Genomic DNA, 14953 nt, shown 5'->3' with positions numbered 1-14953 from the left:
GGTTGGAGCTCACACCAAGCTGCTAACGTGCACAGCGTTAAGAATCCAACCACTGCTGCTGCCTGATCATCTAATGTGAGCACAGTCCAAAGGTCCTCATTTTTACCTCTTATCGAGGAGATAACTACATTTGATAATCTACAAGGCAGTGTGAGAACAGCCTCTCCCTTTTCCAGTAGCCACCCTTTGCTCTTGTTTATTATGTACATTGACTGGGAACTCTTTATTACTCATACTGAGCTGAAAACAAGGACCCATTCTGGAGATGAAGATCTTTTTTTTCTGTCAGGTGTCACTGTCCCATGAATAACCACACACAATCCCCCTCCTGCTCCCAAATGAAGAGTAATAGTTATATAAAAAAAAAAAGCAAGTGAAGTTGAAATGCTATCTCTAACAGACCATAGTGGGCCTACATGTAGGTTATAAAAATAATTTTAAAAAACAAAGACTTTCAGTCATGGAATGCAGCAAATCAGATTGGGGCATGGTGCAGTGGAGTCACATCGGTTAGGTTCTAAAGGACAGCTCTGAGAACAAATACCATGTCTAACCAAAAATTATACTTGACAGTAAAATATTACCTTTTCACTTATTTAATCTGTTCCTTTTTGATCAGTTTCTCTATGGCTCTCAATGCAGTTTCTTGAGGTGGTTGACAAAGTTGCCACCAGAAGCGTGGTTTTGCTTCTCAGCCTATGGTGGGAAGAATCCCCTTTCACACTTTACATAACTTTTAACAGCCTGTTTCAGGATTACCTCCATTATCTGTGTAACATGCCTGACATTATTATAGAGTTCAGAATCAGTGGGTGTGCCTGAATGTGCTGAGGAGCGCACGCTGTTGCCCTGCCGCTGCTTGCGTTATATGCCCCTCCCCACCTTTACCACCCACAACGATCACAGCCCCTTCTGCATCCAGAGACCAGCAGCAGTGCCACCCGGGGACTTGTTAGAAATGCAGAAGCCCAGGCTCTGCCCCAGAGCTGAATCAGAACCTGCCTTTAAGATCCCCGGGTGAGTCTGTGCAATTCAAACGGGAGAAGCCCTGCTTTATGATACACTGCATCGTCTGTGGCCCTGGAAAGAAAAGCTCTGAAAACAGGAAGGTCACAGAAGTTACAATATGATTTTTCAGCCTGCCAAGTGAGCGATGTACTGCTTCAACTGAGTGCTGACCATTTGCCGGGCATTTGATAATCATCTCCCTTCACCTCAGTCAGAATTATCCTAACTTCACAGCTGAAGAAACTAGGACTCAGCGTGCTAAATAAACTACGTATTCCATTAGAGGGTCAGGGTATGTTCTATTGCCTTTTCCTGAGGAGATTTTTGAGAATGTGGTTTTCTGACCTCCTCCTGTCAGAAAAGACACTTTAAAGAAAAAGGGAAAAAAGTGAGGATCAGATGCCTTGTGATTAACCAACTGTTAACCGACAGTCACCCCCGTTAGATCTCCCCTGTTAAACTATTAGTCAGGTCTGGAGTCAGGTCAAATCCCGGTTGCCATAATTTCAGAGGTTTGCAGTGAGGAGTAAATGAAGAGTGAACGCAAATTGCTCAGCACAGGGCGCGACACATGCTTACTATGGCAACCATTTAGTAAAATATCCTGTGATTTTTTTTTTTAAACTTTAAAAAAAATTTTTTTTTTTTTTTTAAATCAGAGAAAACTAGACTAGACTAGAGCACGGAAGTTCTGTAGTGGAAACGGACATCCACCTTCATAGAAACGTACGGCTTCGCCAAGTGGGGTGAAATGCTGACCCCGATTTCTCCAGTTAGTTTAGTTCCAGTCGAAAGCTGTCCCATTTGGATCTAGGGCAGCCTTTAGAGACCCAGGTTGTTAGTCCTGGGAGGTGGGTACGGTAAGTGCCTAAATTCCCCGGTGCACGGAGGTGGGCGCAGGGTCCTGCAGAGGGGGCGTGGCTTACCCAACCAAACTGCTAATTAGCCGCAAAAGCACGCGCAGGCTGGACGCTCTTCCCACCCCAGCCGCGGTTAGCGTCTTCTCTCCGCAGGTGTCTGGATTCTTCACCGCCTCCAGCGGGCGCCGGCTGGCCAGGCGGCCACCTGCCACAAGATGCCAGCTCATGTCAGCGATGCGGCAGCGGCAGCCATCAGGCCTGCGGTGCCCCTCATAATCATGGCCGCCCGAGCGGCAAGGCCCGTGCCTTGCGGGAGGGCGCCCCGCCCCTCACAAACATGGCGGCCCTGAGCCTGCGGGGGAGGGGCGTTCGCCCCTCACAAACATGGCGGCCGAGCGGGGCGTGGTCTGGAAGGGCGAATTGGGCTGGCTGTCTCAGAACTAGCGGTCATGTGACTGGGAAGATGGCGGTCTTTCCTTGGTAAGGGGGAAGCGGCGGCTGGGTTTAAGGGAGGTGGTGTCCTTGGTTGTTTCTGGGATTCTGTCTCTGTCTCGGTGTGTGTCTCTGCGAGGGACTGTGTGAACTGCTTTCTGTTGCGTTTGGTGGAGTCTCCCACCCCATCTCCGGGTGGTCTAGACCACAGATCCCCGGCCGCTACCCGGGTTCAGAGGACCTCCCTGAAGCCGGACGGGTGGGATCTTGGTCCCCTCTTCCGCTACCTCTCCCCGCGCCTTCCACGCCCCCCTCTCCATTCACTCCCTAAAAAAAGCTCAAGTTCCCCGGCCTCCGCTTTCCCAGAAGTTGGCGCGGGTTCTGGGGGAGATGGATGCAGAAAATGGTGGGCTCAGCTCTGGTCTGGACGACTCGGAAGACCTGGCTGTTTTCTGAATGACTGGGCTCATCTAGAGGAGACTTGCTTTTCTCATCTGTGAAATGGCTGCCATTCATCCTACTCTGTGCAGGGCCCTGCACTGGGCATTCAGGATGCACAACCCTCAGACGTACTCCTTGGCCTCAAGGAGCTGACAGTTTAGTGGAGCAGATACGCTTCTGAATAGAAGGATATCCAAAGAAGGCATTGGGGATTAGGCACACCTGGCGGCTTGGGGAAGGTTTGAGAGAGGAAGAGCCTTAAACTGGGCTTTGGAGGATGAATAGGAGGTCATCAAGAAGAAGCTAATGGCGCGTTCCAAGGCTGATGAGCCTGTCGGGCTCTTGTGGCTGGAGTAGCTAGGAGTGATTGGCGCTTCAGGCTCCAGCTGTGTGTGAAGAACCGGAGCAAGTTGTGATGGTAGTAGTGGAATTATTTGGGCACGTGAGAAAGGGAGATTATTTTCTGATCTTTCTCTGCAAATGATGTGAAGTGGTTTACATTGAATGAATGAGTGAGCAAATGAAAAAATATACAGCCCTGGACCTTAGAAATAATCAGATACATACTTCTGATTTTATGCTTGATAAACAGCGGTCTTTCTCTTGTTCCCTTCACGTGTCTAACTCTTTAAGAGTCTTCCTTCAAAAGTCTCGGTATGCTAAATCAGGATTGGATGCCAGTGAGTTCTTATATGACCTGCCTTGAGTTTTCTTTGACCTAGTCATGCAAAACCCCTTTTAGGAAATCACTAAGGCTTATATGCCAAAACATATAGCTTCAATGCACTTATCTGGCTGGAATTTTGTAATCAGAAGATCCAGGAAGATGCTTTAATCCCAGTGCATTTTTACCTTTGGTATACTTTACAGAGAGAGGTGCCATAAGCCCTTTAGCATCTAGGGTCTCCACAGTTCCTAGTCTGACTGTGCTCTAAACATTTCTGTCTGTGGTAGCATGTGTTCATCTTTCAGTTTGCCCACTAGACTTGATGCTTCTTAAGTTAAAGGGGCTGAGTTTTAACCATCATTGTGTCTCCAGAGCCTGGCATGGAGCTTGGCAGATAATAGGTGCTGAGTAGTATTTATGGAATGAATGAGGAAACTGAGGAGGCCCTCAGAGGAGAAATGTGTTTCTGTCATTAAATTTGACATTTATCGAGCCTTTATCTTGCGCCAGGCACTGTGCTAAGTGCTGAACGTGCAACATCTTATCTCCTAAAAACCCCATTTTTCAGATAACAAAGTGGAGACAGAAAGATGAAGCAGTTCATTTAGCTTTATAGCCTGCAAGGAGCACTGAGGTTTGGAACTCAAACCTGTGGTCTTTTTTTTTTTTTTGGCTGCATTGGGTCTTCGTTGCTGCACGCGGGCTTCAGTAGTTGTGGCGCACGGGCTCTAGAGCACAGGCTCAGTAGTTATGGCACACAGGCTTAGTTACTCTGCGGCATGTGGGATCTTCCCAGACCAGGAATCAAACCCGTGTCCCCTGCATTGGCAAGCGGATTCTTAACCACTGCACCACCAGGGAAGTCCCGAACCTCTGATCTTAATCATTATTGTCATATGGTCCTACAGTCTGGGTCCTGGGCTGAGATTCCTGGGCAGCAGGGTTCCTGAGTCCTGCTGTGTTGTCATGGGTCTCCCCAGCATGCCTCTTCTCACCCACACTTTTTGGTATTACTGACCTCACCTGTGAGATGTCCAGTGCACTGTGGATTACATTTCCTGTTCAGTCCTATGGTCATAGCACTGTTAAAAATACCATTCTTTGGGGCTTCCCTGGTGGCGCAGTGGTTGAGAGTCTGCCTGCCGATGCAGGGTACACGGGTTTGTGCCCCGGTCCGGGAAGATCCCACATGCCGCGGAGCAGCTGGGTCTGTGAGCCATGGCCGCTGGGCCTGCGTGTCCGGAGCCTGTGCTCCGCAACGGGAGAGGCCACAACAGTGAGAGGCCCGCGTACAGCAAAAAACAAAAACAAACCAAAAAAAACCATTCTTTGGAGTCAGAATTTCTACATCATTTTAAGACTTTATTGGGGAGGGGGAGTATATTGTGATTGGGGGATAAAAAACTGTGTGGCCAGATTATGTCATTAGTAATTAAAAAAAAGTCACTTGAGAATTAAAAAGCAGTTAGTGCATTTCGGTATTTCCAGTATAAGGAGATTAATTTGGTAACTGGTAGTAGGATTTCTACACATTCATGTTATCCAATGTAAATAATTTAAAAATAGGGCAGTGTCAACCTTTAATGTGCATATCAGTCAACTGGGAATTTTGGTGAAATGCAGACCCTGACTCCGTAGGGGTATTTCAGTACTCCCCAGGCGATGCTTTTGTTGGTGATCGGTGACTCACACTTGGAGTAGCCAGAGGCCAGACCCAGCTAGGAGTGGAGGTATGAAATGTTGGCCTTTTTTCTGTGGCAGTTGCCAAGGAGCCAGACCACCCTTTCGCATTGCTGGGAGTTGGGGGTATTTTTACCAGCTTATCAGCTGTTTGCAGGAAGAAGAGTAAGGCTTTTTGAGAAAATGCCCACTAGAGGTCACTGTTAGCCTTACCAAAGACCCAGGCATTGAAGAAAATGCTTTTAACATCTCAACCTATAGGAAACACTAGGGAACCGAGAGCAAATTTGAGGCAATAATGGAAGAAATGATTGAAAAATCGAAATAGCAACTTGACATGGACTTATGGCAAGGGTAAATGTTTCCTTCCCTTCCTTTTTTTTTAAAAAGGTTTTTCCAGAGCAAGTATTTTTTTCCCAAAGAATTCCCTCCCCTCACACTTAAAAAAAAATCATTGCAAAGCTCAGTCCTTAAAAAAAAAAAAAAAGACAATTGCTTTTTCAAATTCTCAAGTTGACCTATAGATGATCTGTAGAACTACTGAATCCTAGAGGCAGGCTGCCTCGGTTTGCATCTGTCTGTATCACTTGCTAACCTCTCACAAGTTATCAACAACCTCAGCTTCTCCATCTGAGAAATGGGCATAATCATAGAACCTACCTCATAGGATTGATTAAATGAGGAAATAGAGGTAAAGGGCTTGTCCTGTATCCTGGTATATAGTGTCAGGGAGAGGAAATTTCCCCTCCTACTCTCTTGAGTTCTTGTGGCTGGAGAAAAAGAAACAAATTTTAATTTGTGTGTTCTGGAGGTCTCATAGATACTGGACCTAAGAAGTGGCTGAAACAGGCAGCTTTTATACTTTTTAGACAAACAAACTAGATCTGTGAGGAATTGACAGAACAAAGAAAGTTGGGCTTTGGGTGCTTAATTAGTGAAGAATCTAAACAGTAGGCTTGTGGTATTTAAAGAAATAACAAGGTTCGTTTATATAGGCTTCTTGGCCCTGAGTTCTCCATCTCTGGCAACAAGGGTGTCCTTTTACCTCCAGATGCAGGTGGGCACCTTTCAGAGGGCAGACTTATTTCCTGCCATCAGAGAGGAGGGTCAGAGTGTCCCTCTACATCAGCTCTTCCTTAAGTTTCTTAAGTAACTTTAATTCAAGATAATCAATATGCCATACTTTGGGGTGGCCCGCTGTGGGTCCCAACAATAATAAGCACATAATAAATGAGAACTGATATTTGGTTGTTGTGTATCAAGTCATATTGCTCTTTTGATATTGTACTTTTTTTAGCTGTTGATTCGTTAATAATTATTATGGCGATGAAAAACACATTTGTAGTTGAATTTCAGGTCAGATTACATTTCTACTCATTCTATTAAATTAACTTCAAAATTCTATTGATAAAGTTAAGAGTGATCTGAAAGGAGGAAAAGTATAAGTTGATTTTTTAAACTCCATTATGGCTGTTGATGACTAGACTTCCAATTTATTCTTTGGGGTTTTGTTTGTTTTATAAATCAAGGATTGGCTGGTAGCATACTAAAAGGAGTTTGGAAGAATATTTCATAAATGAATTCAACTGAAATATTTTCGGAAGATGAAGACAGTATATATTTAGTAAATGTAACCCAAAGGGACTAGACAGTGTATTGTGGTAGGGGTTTTCCTTTAAAAACAAAAAACAAGTAGAGGCCGGTCTATATTGTTAACTAGCTTTTCTCCTTTCCTACACTTGAAACGAAATTTATTTAGAAAGGGATGGAAGCAAAATTACATGGGATCTCAGTTCTTTTGTACTGTGTTAGGTGTCTGGGTAGGTGGGGCTTATTGAGTAAAGCTGATTAATTTAATTGCACGGCACAATCAGATTTGGGGTTCATACACATATTAATGAAGTCAAGAAGCTGAGAATGGGGGTAGGAGTGGGGGGGGCGTGGAAGGGATGAATTCAAGGCCTCTGGAGGCCAAGGAAACAAAGGGCCCAGCTTCCTGTGCTCTTTGAAACTGAGAGTTTTCCAGGTTTTTAAGTCTGTTTGCCGTTTGGTCAGCCATTTTGTCTTTAAGTCGTTCCTCTCTTCTTGAATTTTACCGTAAGCATTCAAGAGAAGCCAAGCTGCTCCTTCAACACTTTGTTTAGAAATTTCTTCAGCCAAATATCCAAATTTCATGGCTCACAAGTTCTGCCTTCCACAAAACACCAGGACACAGATGAATTCAGCCAAGCTCTTTGCTACTTTATAACAAGGATTGCTTTCCTCCATTGTCCAAAAGCGTGTTCCTCCTTTCTGTATGAGGCCTCATCAGAATGACCTTTACCTTCTGCGGTTCTACCAGCATTCTGTTTACCGCCACTTAGGTATTCTCTAAGGTTGAGACTTTCTCTACAGCTTTCCTCTCTTCTTTCTGAGCCCTCACAATAATCACTGGATAATCAGTCCATTCAGGATAGTGGCTTTTTCTAGCACATACTTCAGAACTTTTCCAGCCTCTACCCATTATCTAGTTCCAAAGCTGCTTCCATATTTGTTATACTTAGCAGCCTGCTCCAGGTGCCAGTTTTCTGTCTGAGTTCGTTTGGGCTACTGTAATGAAATACCACAGACTGGTTTTCCTTTTTTTTTGGCTGTGCTGTGTGGCATGTGGGATCTTAGTTCCCCAACCAGGGATCGAACCCATGCCCCCTGCATTGGGAGCACAGAGTCTTATCCACTGGATCACCAGGGAAGTCCCCCAGACTGGTTTACTTATAAACAACAAAATTTAATTTCTCGGGCTTCCCTGGTGGCGCAGTGCTTGAGAGTCTGCCTGCCGATGCAGGGGACACGGGTTCATGCCCCGGTCCGGGAAGATCCCACATGCTGCGGAGCGGCTGGGCGCATGAGCCATGGACGCTGAGCCTGCGCGTCCGGAGCCTGTGCTCTGCAACGGGAGAGGCCACAACAGGGAGAGGCCCGCGTACCGCCAAAAAAAAAAAAAAAAATTTAATTTCTGACAGTTCTGGAGGCTGGCACTCCAGGATCACGGCAGCAGCATGGTCAGGTGAACGCACTCTTCCTGGCTCACAGCCAGCACCTTCTCACTGTGTCTTCACATGGTGGAAGGGGGTAGGGAGCTCTCTGGAGCCTCTTTTATAAGGGTACTAATCCCATTCATGAGGGCTGTATCCTCAAGATGTAAGCACCTCTCAAAGGCTCCACCTACTAATACCTTTTGTGGGTTAGGATTTCAACCTGTGAATTTTAGGGAGACACACATTCAGATCGTAGCACCTCTCCTGCCTTTTATGTTCTAGTTCTCATGCATTTTAATTCTATATATATTTTAAACACTGTAAGAAGTTATTTTTTGTAGTCGATATTTAGTTTTACCTACACCTTTATCTTTTGTATGCTCTTTAGTATATATATAGTATATATGCGTATGTACACACATATGCACATATATATATATATATATATATATATATATATATATACATGTTAGCATATATTTTTTGCTTTCAGCTGGGATCATTTTCCTTCTACTTTCAGCATTTAAAAAAAATTTAAGGTGTGTTTTGCTGCTGCTGCTGCTGTTCTCCTTTTTCTTTGACTGGAAACTTCTTTCTTTTGCCCTAATGTTCACAGAGTAGTTTCACTGGGTCTAGAATTCTTGGTTGGCAGTTATTTTCTTACAGTACTTTAAAGGTATCATTCCTTTGTCTTGTGGCTCTCATTTCTGTGCTAATAATCTTTACTGTTGTCCTTTGAAAATAACATATCTTTATTCCTTTTAAGAAATCCTCTCTTTTTAGTTTTCAGCCATTTTACTATGAAGGCCCTAAGTATGGTTGTTTTTTGTTTTGTTTTTGTACTGGTCTTGCTTGGGGCACAAGCGTTTCTTGAATCTGTGAATCAGTGTCTTTCTTTAGTTGGGGAACATTTTTAGCTATTATCTCTTCAAATACTGCTCTGCCTGTTCCTCCTCTCTTCTTTGGAATTCAGATCGTATGTGTGTTAGACCTTTCTTCATGTCCCTTATGCACTCTTCTGTGCTTTTCATCTTTTTTCCTCTCCATGCTTCAATGTGGGTGATCTCTCCCCTTTTATGTTCCTCTCACTAATCCCTTCACTTGTTAAGCCTCCGCAAGACTGATGAAAACTGTCTGCTCTTCATCTACTTGGCTTATTCCTCTTGCTCTTCCACAGCTTAATTAGAGAATACTTTGAGGGGAAACCAGGACCGAATCTCTCACTTCTCTGCACTGCCTTCTCTTCAGAATCTCTTCCTTCCAGCCGTGGCTGTCTCCATAGCCCTGAACCCTAGTTTATCTCTACAGCCCTGTGAGTTTTCCTTAAAGCTTCTTTGGCTACTCTGCCCCCTAGCAGCTGCCTTCTGCCTGGCTTTAGCCTCTTGTCCCATGCCAAGAATCAAAATGCTCTGTGAGAGGTAGCTGGGCAAGAAAGTTGGCTTCACTTCAGTGAGCTTCCCTTTGTTCTGGCATCTGTCCTCGCAGGTCTTGTTTGCCTCGGCAGCTCCTTATACCTTCAAACTGATTTTTTTAAAAATGTTTTTTTTAATTTACCACTTCTTATTGGTCTTGGTAAAAATACTGTTCCACTGTAAACTGTCTCACCAATGAGGACGTCTCAGCAAAATGTTTTTAGTGTGTATGCATCTCCAACTAATTAGTTTCTGGGTTTTGCTGTTTACCAGGCATTCCAGGAACAGGAACTACAAGGCTGAGTTTGCATCATGCCGGTTGGAGGCTGTACCACTGGAATTTGGGGACTATCACCCACTGAAACCCATAACTGTAAGTTTTGTCAAGGGTCCCTCTGTGACATTCTTATTCCATAAAATTATAGACAGTATTCCTGGGTCTTTCTTGTTTTGCCAGTGGTAGGCACTTTTGCATATTTAAATCAACCAGTTTGTTCTCTGCCCCATTTTTTTTGTGATGTTGGTCTCACCCACCATCGTTTTTATTCCCTTTCTCATATTAGTGAGGTGATCATGCATGTGGGATGCCTTTGTTCCTGATTTGGAGGTGTAAACAAAATACTTCTTAATTTGCCTATTTGAAATATTAAGATCACTCTAATGACTAATATAGGGTGCTGTCCTGAATAGCATCTTAGTCTATCTGTGAGTTTATTTAAAAAACAAAACAAAAGGCAAGCAAGAGTCATAGATTGTCTCATCTGAGTTAGCACTTTTTTATTAACAAGTAATAGAAGCTATGTGGTTGTCATCATGGGTGGGATGAGGTTGACAGATGCCACTAGACACTGAGGACATGACGTTTCTGAATGGCAGAGAACCTGAGAACACACAGAGGTGATTACATAAAGCAGGAGGTCACAAGACCAAGTTTCAGCCTCCCAGGGCCCCTCAACTCCCCACGGGCTCGAGTGGCTGCGGCTGACCCACCAGTGAGTTGGTTTCAATCTCAGGAACTCAAACCCAAACCCGAACTCAAACAGCAGGGAGAATGTCTTCTCTGCATTTTCTGTTTGCCCAGTTGGGTTATGTGTCCTTCCCTGAATCAACCCTGGTGACTGGGGTGTAGAATATGCTGATTGGTTGGGTTGGGGCTCCTGCCCACCCTGGGAACCAGGAGCAGAGTCCACTCCCCCAGGCCTTTAAGAGCTGAAAGTCAGGCAAGGCTGCCTTCCCAAAGAAAATCTGGACTGTTGAGCCTGGGAGATGGAGGAATATCCATGCCAGGCAGACAGGAGCAACAAACATGCACCAGTGGGAGGCACTTCACCAAGTTACCTAGGGTTAGTGTCAGACCCCACAGGTTTAGGGCATGGTCTTCAATAAAACTGCCCTAGCTTCAGACTCCAGCTGTAAATTTGGGGGTCCCCAGGCCACCTGCACTTCTGACCAACTGGCTACAAATCCAAGGGTTTCTGGAGACCTCCCTCAGGTTTGATAATTTACTAGAACAACTCACAGAACTCAGAAAAGTGTAATACTTATGCTTATGTTTTTATTGTAAAGGATGCACATGAGGACCAGCCAAATTAAGAGACATATAGGACAAGGAGGAGGGTCCCAAATGCAGAGCTTCCTTGCCCTCTGCCTGTGGAGTCAGGGTATGCATCGTATGTTCAACTGGGAAGCTCCACTGAGCTTTGGTGTCCAAACTTTTATTGGGGTTTTATGACACACATGACTGATTGATTCCTTGGCCACATGATTGAACTTGATCTCCAGCTTCCCTCCCCTCTGCTGAAGTGAGACCTTTTTCATCTTTTGATAGGTTTATTGTCCACTTGTGGTGAATTGGCCTGAAAATTTTTTATCACAGTAAACCTTTAGACAGATCTGTTATATTCTACAGTGAGGGTTATCACCTGGCTGAAAGTCCAAACCCTTTAATCACATGTTTGGTCTTTCAGCATCCTCTCATTAGCATAAACCTAGGTGTGATTGAGGGGCTCATGAATGACTGATGCTCCAAGGACTTGGAGTCTCCTTTCCAGGAACCGGGGACAGAGGCCAAATTCTCTTTTATCCAACACCCTCTCTCCTTCATTCTGTTACATCCTCTCTCTCTCTCTCTGAAGAATTGTTCTGGGTTTTTATAGCTTCCTCATTTAAAAAGGAGTGGAGCCTAACTAGCCCTTCTGGATGTTGATCCTAAACTTTCAGCAGACAGACTCTGGCTCTGGTTGAATCCTCTTGCCTCAGGGGTTCACCACGGTCTGGTCATCTGAAGTTGGGGAGGGTTGGGGGCAGTGGAACAAGAACATGGCTTCACACCCTAACACCCCCGCTTGCTTCTTGACACATACATAGTTCTCCTGAAAGGGAGGAGTTGGGCACTCACTGCTTTGTGATGATGAGCTGGCCGCGCAGAGCCACTGAGACCGTCTTCGAGTATGACGACTCTGGGATCTTTCGTATGCTGGTTCGTTATCCTACCTAGACCATTGCTGCAAGATGCAAATTCTGATGCAGTGGGTCCGGGGTGGGGCTTGGGAGTCTACAGATTTATGAGCTGGCAGGTGATATGGATGCTGCTTGTCCAGAGACCACACTTTGAGTAAGAAGGCCCTACAAGAATTCAGTTATAGCATCACCTTCTAAATCTCAGAGACCCTGTCTCTCCCTTCCTAACCCCAATTTCTCACCTTCCCTTCCTCGACAGCTGGGATTCCGAGTCATGTCAATTTGTCACAAAAATAAGTGTCCCTGCTGCAAAGGAATGGTCAGTCCATAACGGAACAAGGGAAAACCCATTTGAGTGTTTCATTGGGAAAAGTCATAGGAGACTACCATTTTACCTCCACAAATTTTCCCCACAGGTCACAGAGTCAAAGACAAAGAAAGTGAGCCGGAAAGGAAGCACTTCTTCCACGTCCTCTTCATCCTCCAGCTCCGTGGTGGACCCACTGAGCAGCGTCCTGGATGGGACCGACCCCCTCTCCATGTTTGCGGCCTCTGCTGACCCTGCAGCCCTGGCGGCTACCACGGTAATGCTCCTAGCTATGGTCAGTCCTGTGGGTGCAGGGTCGGGGATTTTCACTGAACAAGTAATATGCAGTGCACTCAGGTTGTAACAATTCAAATAATCCAGACTCAATGACGCTGCACAGCGTGTAGATCCTGGAAACTGCTTCTTCTTCTTCTTTTGTTTTAAAGCATTTTAAAATTCTTTATTTTCATTTCACTCTTTTCATACCCTTTATTTTGGATTTATTTTTATGTAATTACATAACTAATTTACTAATTTTTCATGTAAAAAATCAAACATTACAGATGAAGTCCAGTTGATCAGTTCTCATTCTATTCTCTGCTCTGGAGGTCATCAGTGTAATGTATATTCTTCAACTTTTTCTTTGTATTTTCATAGATATTTATGACAACAATTTCTGAACATTTACATACATACTCATATATAAGTAACAACAGCAGCAATAATAAGAGTATCAGCTAACTGCATAGCAGGTGTTTTCCAAGTGCATTCCAACTGTAGTTCTCATACTGCCTAAGCTTCATTTAAAGAGGTCCACACAGAGGAAGAGAGATGTTAAGTGACATGCAAGCTGGAATTCAAGCCTGGACAGTCTGACTTCAGAATCCAACATCATTCTTTGCTGGCATTGCACACAGCTCTTTACTTTTTTTTTTTTTTTAACGTATATACTTTTTTTTTTTTAAACTTGACAATATGTCTTGGAGAACTTTCTATATTAGTACTTACAGAACAACCTTCTTATTTTGAACAGCTGCATTGTGTTGTAAGGAACAGGACATCATTTTGGTTTTTTTTTTTGGCTGTACTGCTCGGCTTGTGGGATCTTGGTTCCCCGACCAGGGATTGAACTCGGGTCCTCAGCAGTGAAAGCCCAGAGTCCTAACCACTGGACTGCCAGGGAATTCCCAGGGACATGCTTTAAATTGCCATGATGGACACATAGACCATGTGTGGTGTTTGTTGGTATAGGCAGTGGCGCATTTGTCCTTGAACATACATAAATCTTGGTGCCTACGTGCAAGGATTTCTGCAGGGTAGCTTCCTAGGAGTTCATTACTGGGTTAAGGTAACATATACATAAAGTTTTTTTTTTTATGTGGACCATTTTCAAAGTCTTTATTGAATTTGTTACAATATTGCTTCTGTTCTATGCTTTGGTGTTTTGGCCCTGAGGCGTGGGATCCTAGCTCCCTGACCAGGGATCAAACCCGCACCCCCTGCATTGGAAGGCAAAGTCTCAACCACTGGACCGCCAGGGAAGTCCCCATATACATAAGATTTTGATGGCTACTGCCAGATTGTTCTCCAGAAAGGGTTCACCAGTTTACACTCCCATCAGCATAGCAGTATTTTGGAGTGCCTGTGCCCTGCATCCTTGCCAACCTGGCCGCTATCAGTCATTTTAAACCTTGCCATTCTGATTGTTGAAAAGTGATCTCTTTCAGTTTGCCTTTCCTTGATTCTTAATGAGTTTGAGCATCTTTTGATAGATTTATTGTCCATCTGTGGTGAATTGGCCTGAAAATTTTTTTTTTTTTTTGCGGTACACGGGCCTCTCACTGTTGTGGCCTCTCCCGTTGCGGAGCACAGGCTCCGGACGCGCAGGCTCAGCGGCCATGGCTCACGGGCCCAGCCGCTCCACGGCATGTGGGATCCTCCCAGACTGGGACACGAACCCGTGTTCCCTGCATCGGCAGGTTGACTCTCAACCACTGCGCCACCAGGGAAGCTCCTGAAAATTTTTTATCATAGTAAACCTTTAGACAGATCTGTTACATTCTACAGTGAGGGATTGTCTGCCTTCTGCTCATACTTTTTTTTTAAGCCTTACTGAGGTATAACTGACAAATAAAATTGTAAGATATTTAAAGTGTGCAACGTGATGCTTTGATACACATATACACTGTGAAAGGATTCCCTCCATTGGGTTAACTCATAAGTTACCTTACCTAGTTACCCTTTTTTTGGTGAGAACATTTAAGTTCTACTGTCTTAGCAGTTTCACTTATACAATACTGTGTTATCATCTGTCATCACCATGGTTGCTTATACTTTTTTAAAAGATTCAAAAATTGCTGCTGAAGAGATTGTCTTGCCTTTTCTTAGGACAACTCCAGAAAGAAACGTGACAGAGATGATAACTCCATCGTAGGATCAGATTTTGAGGCTTGGGCCAGCAAACGAGGAGAAATCCTTGCCCGGTACACTACCACAGAAAAGCTCTCTATTGTGAGTACCAGTATACTTTTCTCCCAGTGTCTACTTCAGATTTAGTAGTTCTTTTTGTTATTACGATTCTGCACCCGATTCCAGTGTGTAGGTTCCCCCCCACACACCAAGCAGTTCTTCGACACCAGTGAGGTGTCCTATAAATCAACTCAATTCTG

At 44.5% G+C, this 14953-nt stretch overlaps 1 protein-coding gene across 1 annotated transcript in view; it reads left to right on the top strand.

Moving 5' to 3' along the window:
* Window positions 1-2319: 2319 nt before the first annotated feature.
* Window positions 2320-14953, top strand: part of VPS35L (VPS35 endosomal protein sorting factor like) — a 130220-nt gene continuing 117586 nt past the window's right edge. The window contains exons 1-4 of the mRNA XM_081257286.1: window positions 2320-2348; window positions 9791-9890; window positions 12394-12561; window positions 14673-14795. Of these exons, the coding sequence (XP_081113412.1) occupies window positions 2332-2348; window positions 9791-9890; window positions 12394-12561; window positions 14673-14795 (408 nt within the window). The 5' untranslated portion in view covers window positions 2320-2331. The remainder of the gene's footprint in view (window positions 2349-9790; window positions 9891-12393; window positions 12562-14672; window positions 14796-14953) is intronic.

This window comes from Mesoplodon bidens, assembly GCF_964165515.1.
Source record: "Mesoplodon bidens genome assembly, chromosome: 15".
Classification (NCBI taxonomy): Eukaryota; Metazoa; Chordata; class Mammalia; order Artiodactyla; family Ziphiidae; genus Mesoplodon; species Mesoplodon bidens.
Note: the sequence above shows the minus strand (reverse complement) of the source record. Positions and strands in the feature narration are given on the sequence as shown.